Source organism: Apus apus, chromosome 21, assembly GCF_020740795.1.
Source record: "Apus apus isolate bApuApu2 chromosome 21, bApuApu2.pri.cur, whole genome shotgun sequence".
Classification (NCBI taxonomy): domain Eukaryota; kingdom Metazoa; phylum Chordata; class Aves; order Apodiformes; family Apodidae; genus Apus; species Apus apus.
The window spans coordinates 50,422-64,683 of NC_067302.1; the positions used below are offsets into that span (position 1 = coordinate 50,422).

Here is a 14,262-nt window from a genome sequence, read left to right on the forward strand (position 1 = left end):
CCTCCCAACATGTTTCTCAGCAGGGTGAGCCAGTAACAGCAAAACTCAGTATATTGTGGCTTTCCCTGCCGCCTAACCAGGTCAGTTGTGTGTTCACAGTAAATCTGACGTGGTGTAGAGACTGTGCCCTCTGTAAGAAACATGCTTGTTGGTCCACTGTCTAACTGAAGAAAATAAAAGGACAGCTTTGAGTGCTTGCTGCTCTTTGCAGTTTTGGCAAATGATTGTGGGGAACAGGAATGTTCTTCTTGGCCGTGGCCATGAAGGGGCATACCTGCTTTGGGCAAGTAGAACTCGGGCTGCTCATTTCCACAGCTGCGAAGCACAACATGTTGCTCTCAGCCCCCAATACTAATATACCAAAGGCATTGCCTCTGTAGAAGAATTAATAAAGAATTAGATATTTCAAAGGTGTTTTTCACGGAGAGTTGGTTCACTGGCTCTCCTTGTGAATCTCAGGAAGCCCTTGAAGCTGACTGTTCACTTGAGTTTCTGTGGTTGCTTTTTTTTCTGAAGATACTGTTTAGGAGCAAGGTGCTCATGTTACTGTCAGTATGAAAATTTTACTTCCATCTGAAAATGGTTTATGTGGTCCTAAGATTAATAGATTACATTTAAAGAAGTAGAAAGAATTATTCCCAGGTCATGTTGTGTTTGTCAGTAACTAATATTTGACTGCTATCTCATGAAGAGCTAACTCAACTCTTAACAAATGCAGGGTAATTCCTGGCAACAGATGAACTAGCTTTTTAACTCTAGGAAGCTTAACATAAGTTTTCTAAAGATGAACAAAACTTTTAAAGATGATTTTCTAAAGATTAACAAAATTAGGATGCTTTTTAAATTAACTTTTCAAAACTTCTGTCTTAAAATAATAGTGAACGAAGTACAAAGTGATTACAGAATAATTGTATTGTAATTAATTTTTCTGGATTTATTCCTTTAAAAATAAACATTCAAATCTAGGAGATGTTCTCCTGAAAGGTGTTTTGAAGTTGAGTTGAGATTTATTTGAGATTAATTATTTTTTTTATATATATTTTTTTTTAATAAGGGAAGCTTTCAAGCACTCATTACAGTTTATTTGCAAAAATTATGATTAAAGTTTGCAATTGAGTTTTGTGTAGGTAAGAATTGTGGTGGTACTGATAGACTAAAGTAGAAAGACTTGACCTCATGAAGTGATTTTGATATTTTTATTTCTGGTCTTAGGCATGATACCTAATTTCTGTTTAGTTGCATTACAATAAAGAAGGAAATGTGCTTTTGGGGACAGAGGTGCATTTTGAAGTATTGAAAAATAAGGACCAAAAGGAAGTATTAAGCTAAATGGCCATTCCTCCCCTTGCTAGTAGGGAAGACTGGCTGGTCTTTCTGCAGCTGTGTGTTTTGAGTCCATTCTTGTAACAAAAACTTTGGCAACAACTCTTGATTATTTTTCTGCCAAGGAAATTGTAATTAGAAAATCCTGGGTATTACTTTTGCATTTGTGCTCCAAGTCTGTTTATCTGGTGGCTCTGCACCCCAAGATCCAAATTTCTCATGGAGTGATTTCCAAACAAGTACTTGATGTTGGGATTCTGAGGAAGGCTTCAGAACTCGCAACAGAAGAATTTTAATTTCTTCATTCAGCTTGGTCCTGGGTTACACAATGCTTTGAAAATCTTTTTTTCAGATTTTTTTTACTGTCCATGTAGCAGCTTTAAAGGTTAAGTACAGAAAAATTATTTGTAAAAAGTTGATTGGCTGTTTTGTTTAAACTTGATGTTTTACATAGCCAGTATTGTCTACATGAAAAAGTAATCTTCTAGAAAAAGTATTTCCAGGCATTAAAAGACTGGGAATAGATAGTATTGGTTTACTTTCCTTATGTCTGAAAATGAGATGTGCATCAAAAGACTTTTCAAAAGCACATTGACCATCAAGTTTGCAAATGTTTTATGTGATGAAAAGAGTCTCTGCATGACATACATGAAAGCTGGGCATATAGCTAGTAGTTTGTTTAGGTGGGTTTTTTGTTTTTTGTTGGTTTTGTTTTAGTTTGGTTTTTTTTGCTTAGGTTAAAATAGATTTCAGCTGCTGTAAGATTTTGTAAAGTTATTTTAAAGTTGTTTTTGTAAGTTTGTTTTAAAGTTGTAGTCTAGTAGCAACCACCTGGCTCCAAGATACCTGGGCTGGTGACTTGTCTTGAAAGCATGAGTACAAAGGAAAAGTGAGTCCTGAATATTTTATTATATTGAGACCTATGTCAGTTGGAGTATCTGGTGATCCTGTTACCCACTGTCACAGGCATAGTAATTACTGATATTCCAGTGCCTGATGATGTGAATAATTACTCAATTACCGTGGTGAAGGCTATTGTATTTTCTCCCTGTCTAACAGAAGCGTTTAGAGCTTTTGCAGGTCTAAGCCCCTGTTGAAAGGAGGATTGTGCTATGAAGGCAAACTTCTGAGATGTGAAAAGGATGGCTGGATGGTAGTACACTATTTGTCCATCTGATCTTGTTCATGTATTTTACTGCTGAATCTTTCTGAAAACTCTAGGTGTAGCAGTTTGTTCAGTGTATTTATCAGAAGTTAGGAGGAGAGGGGAAAGGAAAGTAGGTCATTTTGGATACTAAGCAGTTTTGAAACTCCTGTTTGCTTTATGGTCATCTCTTAATTTTCCCATCCCTCTAGCTTAGCTCTTCCATCTATGGTAAGATTGTTTTCCTGTCATTCTTTTATTTACTATTTGGGAGTAGAGGTTTTGAAAAGACAATAGCAAGTCGGAAACATTTAACAATGTAGGTGTAGCCAACAGCAGTTATTCAGCACATTTATTATATGTGGAGTCCTAGTCCAGTTTATCTATGTTTTCATTATTTATGAGAACAGCTTTGCTGTGCATAAATCTTGTCAATCTCTAGGCAGAGTGTCATAGTTAACACATTTAGTTTGATTAGGTCAGATTGTTTTGTGCAGCAGTTGGGGTTTGTTTGTTGTGTTGGTTTTCATTTCAGTTTTGTTTTGTTGGTGGGGTTTTTGGTTAGGTAATGGTATGTCCCATACAAGTTTAGGTAGCCTCTGTTTGAGGGCAGTATAGGCAGTAGTTCTGCCAGTGCTTTGCCTCCTAGAAAACAGTTACTGTTCTCCCAAGTTTTTTCCTGAAATGAGATGGATGTGCTAAATGTGTTTCCTTTTGGAAAAGGGTTGGCATTGACCTGATGGTCTTAGTGGGAACTCAAGTAGGTCTTGCTTTCCTCCATCTTGTATTTTTGGAATCTGAACTTACATATGGAATATATAGGTCTCAAATTTGCAGGTTATTTCAGAAATGTTAAACCTTTTTGAACACTTCCTGCTTTCCTGAATTTTCATTTGGAAAACCTGATGCACAACAGAAGTTCACACCCCACTGTGATGGGGCTGACTCATACTAACATTAGTTGTTTGACAAAGTTGAAAATGTGATGTAGCAAACTTGCCTGTATATAAAATCAAGACTGAGTGACTAGTCTCCTATTTTTAAGCAGGAGCTTGGCTTGATGAAGAAATTAAGGATGTTCTCCAACTAGGTAGTGTAGATAACTGAGCTACACAAATACAGCAGCTCCCTGGATTAATGAACTAGGAATTTTACAATCAAACAATGTTTGACTTTATTCTGAATGGCTTTGATATGCATATCAATGCAGGTAATGTTTGGTAAGATTCACCAGGTATTTCTAGGAATCTATTCTGCAGGTTCATTTCTGTGCTGATGCACCTCTTGACATAGCTTCTCAGCCTGTTGCTTTTAGGATACTGCTCGGGATTTGTCCTCTAGGTCCGTCTTTGTGCTGATGCATGTGTTGTCTTCTGCCAGGCTGTTCCTTAGTTTTATTTTCTTTTATATGTCAGCAGTGAAACTTGCTGGGTAAAGCTGGCTTTCATTCTCACTCTAGGCAAAGAGACCATGCTGGGGGCAAATGAATTTTATTCAGAATGGCTATTAGGATTCCTTTGTGAGAGGATTGTGCAGAAATTCTCTAATGCAGTGTTACTGGGCCACATTAAACCCACAATCTTGGATTATAAGAGTAGCTGCAATTTTATCCTGGCAAGACTGTGCATAGTTCAAGAGAGACAGGGAACTATTGCAGAGAGTCCAGAGGAGGGTAATGAAGATGACAGGGGGATTGGACCATGTCCCTGATGAGGAAAGGCTGAAAGAGCTGGGACTGTTCAGCCTGGAGAGGAGAAGGTTGCGGGGAGACCTTATCAATGTATGCAAGTATCTAAAGGGTGGGTGCAAGGAAGATGGAGCCAGACTCTTCTCAGTAGTTCCCAGTGTCACAACGAGGGGCAATGGGTACAAGCTGGAACACAGGAAGTTTCATTTAAATATAAGAAAAAAACTTACTTATAATGAGAGTGACAAGGCACTGGGACAGGCTGCCTAGGGAGGCTATGGAGAGTCCATCTCTGGAGATACTCAAAACCCACCTGGAAGCAGTCCTGGGTAAAGTGTTCTAGGTGATCATACTTCAGTGGGAGGGTTGGACTAGATGATCTCTAGAGGTCCCAACTCTAACAATTCTGTGATAGTAAAAAGGAGCACACTTCCTATATGATGACTCATACCTAATTATGGGGCTGTTTCTGACTTTTAACTGATTTGTGCAATCAAACATGTTTTAGCGTTACTGTAATTTCTTACCTGAATGCTAAGTAACATGTGCCACAATGTTATTTAACGTAAAACCAGAATGTGTTCAGGTAGCTTGATTACTTGCCTCTTACTTTTCCAGGAGTTGTTTTGAGCTACTGCTTTCAATTCCTGAAAGTGAATTGCCGCATGAGGTGTGGTTAGGATTCCATCAGTCCATACAGGTAAGTGTTCTGACTTTCTTTTTTCTGATTTACCTTATTAACGAAAAAAAAAGGCTGCTGTTGTGCTTATCTCCTTCTACCCTTCCCCTGAATTCTACCTGTCCTGCATTGCTATTACCTAGGCAGCAAGAATTTCTGAGCAGTAAAAGACTAACTGTTGCCCTAGGCCCAACAGTTGATTTATAACTACACAATTAACTGCAGCAAAAGAACTGTAGCAAATCTTGATCTATCTAATGGTTTATGTGAGAGACTGACTTAGAGTAATGTAACAGCTCTGAAGTATTACTTTGAAGATAGCAAAAAAATCTTTTGTGGAGATTGGAGTGGCAATTTGGTGGCTATACCTGATTTCAGAGGGATGAATTAGTAGGACAGATCTTTAGTCCATGTGGTTCCTTGAAGTGTTTATTCTGAGGTGGTGCTGAAACAAGCTCATAATACCACTATTCCTACACTTAAATGCAAATGGCTACTGTAGACTATATAGGAGGAAGAGATGTTTTCAAGGTTTTAGTCTGGAGGTAGTACCTGACTGTCTGTCAGGGCTTATGTTCTTTATGGAGCTTAAAGTCAGGAGTAGTAGCGTTGCTGTGGCTCTACTGATGCTTCCAGGACCAGGGACTGGTCTATTGCTGTTATTGCCTGTTCTGGCTTTAACTGTGACTGATGAAGTTGGAAGCTCATACATGTTACAAGTTACTGAAGTGAAGACTTTGGCAGGAAGTAATTGGAAGGAAGTGAACTTAGACCTTGCAGCTGTCCATGTGCACACCTTGTCACAAGATCTTATAGCTCTGTGACTGGGGATTTCCTCAACTCCCTGAGGCTTGGCAACTGCTGATGCAGTAACACTGAAGATGCAAGTATAAGGGTTATAGAGGAGCTGCTACTTTTGTTTCACCTGCAATCAGGGAAATTACAGATGTGGAAACTCTTCGGTAGACTGAGGGTGAATAAACCTGGCTCTTTTATACTGAGTGAAACAGACTACTAGAGCATTGTAGTCTGGTGGTCTGTGAATGGTGTCTTCAGGTGTGGGCAGACCTCCTTTTCCTGAAATACCACTATCATGGCAACCCTAAAAAGAGCTGGGTGTGGCATTACTTGGTAGTAGAAAGAAATGCAGCAGGTACTGTTTAAATCCTATGGTCTTAGAATCAGAGTTTTGTCGTTCATTTTGTGTGCTGGTTCATAAGGCCTGTGACTCCCTTAGTGACTATGACAGATGGCAGTGGACATTGCAGCACTTCAGAACTAAGTGTGATGGTGGATCGGTTTATTTTGACAATAAAATAATTTTTGACCTGGCTGTGCCATCTATTACACGTGGTCTGTAGTTAGTAGCTGTGGTGTTGCAGGGGTTAGGTCTGTGCTCTCAACCCGTTCATTTGTGGGGATGTCACAAATAAAGCTGATCAGCCACAGGTTCATCTTTTTTGGCTGATGGAAGAAGTTGAAACTTACTGTTTTCAAGGCAGCTCTAAAATCCAGTCATCACTGGATAAGGAGGAGCAAATCATAGAATACCAGGTTGGAAGAGACCTCAAGGATCACCTCATCCAACCTCTCTTGGCAAAAGCACAGTCTGGACAAGATGGCCCAGCACCCTGTCCAGCCAAATGGGCATCCAGTGTTAGAGAATTGTGCTGGTTTGGTTTGGCAGGGCTTTTTTGGTAGTGAGGAAAAGGCCTGCTCTCCCTGCTCCAAAACCAGCCAACGAGCCATTTAGAGGGATAATAGATACACCTTTGCCATTAATATATGAAAGAACCGAAATGAGACCTGAGCAGAGCAGCAGTTACAGAAAAAAATAATTGCTGGAGAGGCAGAGGGTGCTGGTGGTTGGTGAGGAAGAAGGGGCGGAAGGTGCCCAAGCAGAAGTTTCCCTGCAACCCATGGCGAGATGGCAGCTGTCCTGCATTCATGGAGAAATGTGGTGAAACATTCCCTGAAGGCACCAGGAGGGGTGATCTTGGTGACCTGGATTTTGTGACCAGTGGACTCAGATGATTCAGCTGTGGAAGCCCCTGGGCCAGGGGAGCCCAACCACTGTTCCTGAAGCCCCCATGACTCTGTGGGCAGTGCTGGAGCATCTCCGGACCTGGTGGGAAGGACTCATGAAGGAGAGGTTCGTGGAGGACTCTCTGCCATGGAGGGACCCCATGTGGAAGCAGGGGAGGACTGTGAGGAATCCTTCTTCCTGAGGAGGAAGGAGCAGCAGGAACCACCAGCCTGAGAACTGACTCTAAACCCCATCCCCCTGTGCCGCTGGGGGGAAGGAGGGAGAGAAATGGGGAACAAAGTGATATGGGCCCAGGAAGAAGGGTGGGGTAACATGTGCAAGCCCTGCTCTATGTGTGTCTGTGTCCTGTGTGCATCTGATTAGTGTGAAATTAAATTATTATTTTTCCCCAAGTTGAGTTTGTTTTGCCTGGGACCTTAATTGGTAAAGAACCCTCCTTGTCCTTTGTCTTGACCCATGAGCTTTGTTTTCCCCATCCCAGTGTGTGTGTTGGGGGGAGTTGAGTGAGTGGCCATATGGCTGGTTCTTTGTTGTTTTGTTGGGCCCAAACCAGGACAGGAATCCACCATTTCCCTGGAGAGATTATTCCAGTCACTTGTCATAATTGTGAAAAAATTTTCCTGTTGTATCCGCTTGGAATCTCCATAGGAGTCAATTGTGCCCATTAGCCCTCATCTTCTCCATGTGGTGTTTTCTTGAAAGGGAGTCTTCATCTTTGTAGCCCCCCTGTCATATAAGAAGTTTCTAACTGAGTTGGCTTAGACCTGAAACGTGGTGTTCTCTCGTATTCAGCATTTGGGAAGGCATAAACAGGCTTTTTCCCATTATAACAGAGGTATAAAGCGGGTCTACAAATAACTAGCTTTTATCTGGAGGGATCTGCAAGGAGAGTTCTTACCAAGGAGAATTGTTTTTGTGCTGTAACAAGCACATGCGTTTCTAGGTTTCTGAAACAAGTGTTGGAGCCTTGATACTTCTGTCAATAGAGAGCAAGTTTTTAGTCAGATGAGAGTACTTCATTCAGCCTGAATATGTTGGAAGGAAAGTCTTAAATCCTAGGGACAGATGGGTGACACAAGCCCAGTTGTCTCCTGTCAGCATTTAGAACTAAAGAAAAATTCAAGATGTGTTGCTTCCAGGTGTAGTAGTGTGTCATAGAATCATAGGGGGTTGGAAGGGACCTCGAAAGATCATCTAGTCCAACCCCCCCTGCCAGAGCAGGATCACCCAGAGTACATCACACAGGAACGTGTCCAGGCGGGTCTTGAATGTCTCCAGAGAAGGAGACTCCACAACCTCTCTGGGCAGCCTGTTCCAGTGCTCTGTCACTCTCACAGTAAAAAAATTTTTTCTGATATTCACCTTAAACCTCCTCTGCTCCAATTTGTATCCATTACTCCTTGTCCTATCACTGGTCATCACTGAAAAAAGCTTAGCTCCATCTTCTTGACACTCACCCTTTACGTATTTGTAAACATTGATGAGGTCACCCCTCAGTCTCCTTTTCTCCAAACTAAAGAGACCCAGCTCCCTCAGCCTTTCCTCATAAGGGAGATGTTCCACTCCCTTAATCATCTTTGTGGCTCTGCACTGGACTCTTTCCAGCAGTTCCCTGTCCTTCCTGAACTGAGGGGCCCAGAACTGGACACAATACTCCAGATGCAGCCTCACCAATGCAGAATAGAGGGGGAGGAGAACCTCTCTTGACCTACTAACCACACCCTTTCTAATGCACCCCAGGATGCCATTGGCCTTCTTAGCCACAAGGGCACATTGCTGGCTTATGGTCATCCTCCTGTCTAGCAGGACCCCCAGGTCCCTTTCACCTACACTGCTCTCCAGCAGGTCAGCCCCCAACCTGTACTGGTACATTATGTTTTTCTTCCCCAAATGCAAAACTCTACACTTGCCCTTGTTGAACTTCATCAGGTTTTTCCCTGCCCAACTCTCCAGCCTGTCTAGGTCTCTCTGAATGGCAGCACAGCCTTCTGGTGTGTCAGCCACTCCTCCCAGCTTGGTGTCATCAGCAAACTTGATGAGGGTACATTCTGTACCCTCATCCGGGTCGTTGATGAAGATGTTGAACAACACTGGTCCCCGTACTGACCCCTGAGGGACTCCACTAGTCACAGGCCTCCAACTAGATTCTGCCCCATTGACTACAACTCTCTGACTTCTTCCTTTCAACCAGTTCTTGATCCACCTCACTGCCTGATCATCAAACCCATACTTAATCAACTTATCTACAAGGATGCTGTGGGAGACGGTGTCAAATGCTTTACTGAAATCAAGATAGACCACATCTACCACTCTACCATCATCTATCCACCTAGTAATTTCCTCATAGAAGGCTATGAGGTTGGTCAAACATGACTTACCCTTGGTAGAACCATGTTGACTGCTCTTGATGACCCCCATGTCCTTGATATGCCTAGAGATAGTGCCAAGGACAAGTTGTTCCAGCACCTTTCCAGGGATGGAGGTGAGGCTGACCGGTCTATAGATACCCAGGTCCTCCTTCTTGCCCTTCTTGTAGACTGGAGTGACATTTGCTATCCTCCAGTCCTCAGGCACCTCTCCTGTTACCCATGACTTACCGAAGATGATGGAGAGTGGACTAGCAATGACCTCCGCCAGCTCCCTCAGCACCCTTGGATGCATTTCATCTGGACCCATCGATTTATGTATGTCCAGATTACTCAACTGATCCCTAACCCAATCCTCATCTACCTGGGCAAACTCCTCCTTTATCTTGACTTCTTCTGGGGCTATATGAATCTGGGGCTCATGGGGAAAGCCTGCAGGAGTAAAGACAGAGGCAAAGAAGGCATTCAGCACCTCTGCCTTCTTTATATCCTCTGTCACCAGGGCACCCACCTCATTCAACAGTGGGCCTATATTGCCTCTGGTATTAGTTTTGTTGTCTATGTATTTGAAAAAGCCCTTTCTATTGTCCTTAACCCGACTTGCAAGGTTAAGTTCCAAGGAGGCCTTAGCTTTCCTAGTTGCCTCCCTACATTCTCTGACAACAGTCCTATATTCCTCCTAAGTAACCAGCCCCTCCTTCCATGATCTATAGATTTTCCTTTTCCACTTGAGTTTGCCCAGCAGTTCCTTTTTTAACCACGCTGGTCTCCTAGCTCCCTTACTAGATTTTCTACCCATTGGGACACACTGATCCTGTGCTTGCAAGAAGTGGTCCTTGAATGCTGACCAGCTATCTTGAGCCCCTTTACCTTCCAGCACCCTGTCCCATGGGACTTCCCTTAACAATTGATTGAGGAGGCCGAAGTTTGCTCTGTGGAAGTCCAGGGTTCTGGTCCTGCTGGGTATTCTGTTCCTCCCACACAGGATCCTGAACTCCACCATCTTGTGGTCACTGCAGCCAAGGCTGCCATCGACCACCACTGCTTCAACAAGGCCCTCCTAGTTGGTGAGCACAAGATCCAGCCATGCTCCTCTTCGAGTCGGCTTGTCCACCATTTGCATTAAGAAGTTGTCATCAATGCACTGGAGGAACCTCCTAGACTGTGAAAGGCTGGCTGTGTAAGTCTTCCAGCAGATATTGGGATAGTTAAAATCTCCCATGAGGACCAAGGACTGTAGTTGTGAGGCTGCTTTCAGCTGCCTGTAGAAAGCCTCATCAACTTCCTCATCTTGATCAGGAGGTCTGTAGTAGACCCCCACAACTGTATCACCCATACCACCCTGCCCTTTAATTCTTACCCACAGAATTTCAACTCGCCCCTCATCAGCCCCTGCACAAAACTCGATACATTCTAGCTGCTCTCTCACATAAAGAGCAACTCCACCACCTCGCTTCACCAACCGATCTTTCCTAAAAAGCACATAGCCATCCATGGCCACATTCCAGTCGTGTGAGCTGTCCCACCATGTCTCTGTTATTGCTACCAGATCATAACCCTTAGACCGCACACAGACCTCTAACTCTTCCTGTTTATTCCCCATGCTGCGTGCATTGGTGTACAGGCATTTCAGGAAGCAAGCAGAGCACACTGGTGGGACCAAATCCTCCTTAGACCACCTTCCTTCAGGCCCTGGTATGTTCCTCTTGGGCTTGTCCCTAACAGACCCAGTTTTCTCCCCTTCCCCCTTCACATCTAGTTTAAAGCTCTCTCAATGAGCCCTGCCAAGTCCTGCCCAAAAGCCTTTTCCCCCTCTGTGACAGGTGCATCTCACCTGCCACCATCAGGCCATGTGTCTCATAGAGCAGCCCATGATCAAAAAAACCAAAGCCCTGCCTTTGGCACCTAGTCTTGTAGCCGTTCATTCATTAGCAAACTCTTCCTGTTTATCTCCCCACCCATTCTTGCAGGAGGTATGGAGGCAAACACTACTTGCGCTCCAGACCCCCTAACTAGCCGTCCCAGGGCCCTGAACTCTCACTTCATTGCCCTTACATTTCTTGTAATGATTTCGTCACTGCCAACCTGAAAAATCAGCAGTGGGTAGTAATCAGATGGATTTACCATACTAGAGAGTTTCCTTTTAACATCTCTAATGCGAGCCCCAGGGAGGCAGCAGACCTCCCTGTGGGATGGGTCTGGTCGACAGATGGGCCCTTCTGTTCCCCTCAGAAGGGAGTCTCCCACCACAATTACCCTCCTTTCCTTCTTAGTTGAAGAAGTCCTAAGGCGTGGAGCTGAGCAACGAGTCCTAGGTGCTTCACTAGACAGATCTATCACTCCAACTTCATTTTCCTGTCCCTGAAGTTCCAAGGCTTCATACCTATTCTTCAAGGGCAATTCGGAGGGCAGAGGGGGTTGGGAGGGTTTTTGCTTGCCTCTCCGAGGACGCACCTCCCTCCATTCCTCCATGTCCCTAAAGTTCTCTCCTTCTGTCTGATGACAGGCAGGGAGGGGATCCATCAGTTGTTCAATACCCTCTTCTTTCTGCCCTTGCCTCAGGGTTTGGCTCCACCAATCTATTTCGCTCTCACATTCTCTGATAGTTCTTAGCCTCTCAACCTCCTCCGTCAGTTTAACCACCTGCCCAGGAGATCATTTACTCGCTCACACCGCACACACGCGGTGCCGCGGGCTCCCTCCGGCACCAGTGCCAGGCTCAGGCATTCGCTGCAGCCGGAGGCCTGCACGGCTGCGTGCCTGCTCAGAACCTCCGTCTGAGTTCCCACATCCTTTTCCAATACGGTTTTAGGGCGTGTTGCGACCATGCTAGAGAAAGCTACCGGTGTTCTCTGCTCCCCGCCTGCCCTCGCGCCTCTCCCTGCTCCTGCCGCTGCCGCTCTCCGCCCCGCGCTGCCGCGGGCTCCGAGGGAGCTGCCGAGATGGCCGCTTTTAAACCTGCCGCCGTTCTCAGCCACGGCCCCGCCACGCCAGCCTTCCTGTTCCTCGCAGGATTCCCGCTCAGACTCGGGTCTCCTCGCTCTGCTCCGGCTTCGCCGTCTCCGGGAAGCCCGGGCCCTTCTCTAACCCTCAGGAATTAAAGGAGCAGCTCTGACCGCTGCCGGTGGCGCTGCCGCTCTCCGCTCTGCGCTGCCGCGTGTGTCTTGTACTGACTTTTTAGACCTATGTCTTCCAAGTTTAGCTGTCGTCTCATGCTCCCTGTAGTTCAGATAGTAAAAGATTGGGGCAAAGCTTGTTAAACATGGTGGTACTCTGAGACCTTGCTGAAGAGTTTTGTGGACTTTAACAAACAGGTGCTTCTAATGAGATTTTTGAGGAAGCGCTTTTGCAGAAATCTGAGAGCATTTGTAACCTGCCCTGGAATACAAGAGGAACTTGCTCATCATCTGAGAAGGAGAGGGTAACAGAGAAGGAGTATGGAGTTGTACAGAGGGCAGTGTAGACCTTTAGACAGGAATCACTCATAGGTTCTTATGTGAGGACTTGTAGGTGTAAAGCCTGTGACTATGTTAATGTGCCAATCTCCAGGCAGTGCCAGTAGCAAAGCACCACAAAATTATATATTAGCACGTGCCTCAGCTTGACAGATATGAATGTGCTTATTCCCTTCCTAACAAAAGGAGTGAGTGCCACCAGTGAGGAATCCAACTCCAAATGTAACTGGAGATTGCCTCCAGAGTGGGACAGGGGTATTTGTTTCAGATCTGCCTACCATACTTTTTGCTCTGTAACAATCTGCACAGGTGTTGAGAATCGGTAAAACTTCAAATAAATTTTCATCCCAGGAGTGAAAAAGGTTAGGGCTTGCATTTCAAAGCAGCAAGGTGTAGGGGCTGTTGTAAACTGAAAGTGGGATTGTCACTGATGTCAGCTTATATGCAAAATGCTATTAAAACTTTATTTAATGTCTGAAACTTTTTTTCATCCTAAATACCTGTATTTATGCCCTGCAGTCCCCCATGAGCCCCCTTTTCCTTCTCTAAGCAAGACCAGAGATAGCCTGTATGAAATGAAACTAAGATGTAAGCTTGTGTGACAGAGTCTCAGCATGGATTTTATACAGCGGCAGGAGGCAAAAAGGTGTGAACTCAGGTGAGGAAATGCTGTAAAATATGAGTGAAACGATTGGGGCAGAATTACAACAGGTAAACTCAATCTGGGGGAGGAACTCGGCAGAGAGGTACTGGGGGAATGAATGTAATCTGGCCAGTTGAGGAAGATAAAACAGTGTGTTCAAAGACAGCTTTAGTGCAAGTAGAGATGTGTTATAATGGGAATGGAATATGGATTGCAGAACAGGGCTTCCTTCAAGCCTTATGAAGAGCATGAATGCTCCCTTAGAAAAGTTGTGTATTGAAGGTGAGCATAAAAGGAGAAGATTTGTGACACTGTAGTAGTTGCTGATGGATATAAATTATCAGGATTGAAAAATCCTGGTATCTTCAGTAAACTGTTCCAAGGCTTGTATTTTCTCTTTAACTTTGTCCATAGGCTCTTACTATGGACCAAGTCCTTTCCTGACTTCATCTCAGTATAATGTTTTATGTCGCTCTCTTCAGCACCTGTTTATGGTGTTTTCAGGGCCTGGTTATGGTGTTGTCCTAACTTAATGAGATCTATGCACATAAATTTTGTAAAAAAAAAACCCAAACAACTCTGTGAAGGATTCAGAGTAGATTTTAAAATAATATTTACATTAATATTAGTCTGAATCTTCACGAGGTCAAATAATGAAAGGTACAGCTAAGCATCTAAAGTAGAAGTGGAATGTATTGTCAGTAATTAGTTATAAATGTTACGTATGTTGCAGAATTTGTCATAGAATCATAAAATAGTTTGGGTTGGAAGGGACCCTTAAAGGTCATTTAGTTCAAACCCCCTGCAGGGAGCAGGGACCTTTTCAACTAGATTAGGTTGCTCTAAGCCTTGTCCAACCTGACCTTGAATGTTGCCAAGGATGAAGCTTCTACCATCTCTCTGGGCAGCCTGTGCCAG

At 44.1% G+C, this 14,262-nt stretch overlaps 1 protein-coding gene across 3 annotated transcripts in view; it reads left to right on the forward strand.

The window, feature by feature from the left end:
* The window catches only part of RLF (RLF zinc finger), a 61,817-nt gene that overhangs the window by 6,155 nt on the left and 41,400 nt on the right, over window positions 1-14,262 (forward strand). For all 3 annotated transcript variants that reach the window (XM_051638147.1, XM_051638148.1, XM_051638149.1), the window contains exon 3: window positions 4,773-4,854. In XM_051638147.1, the coding sequence (XP_051494107.1) occupies window positions 4,773-4,854 (82 nt within the window). The remainder of the gene's footprint in view (window positions 1-4,772; window positions 4,855-14,262) is intronic.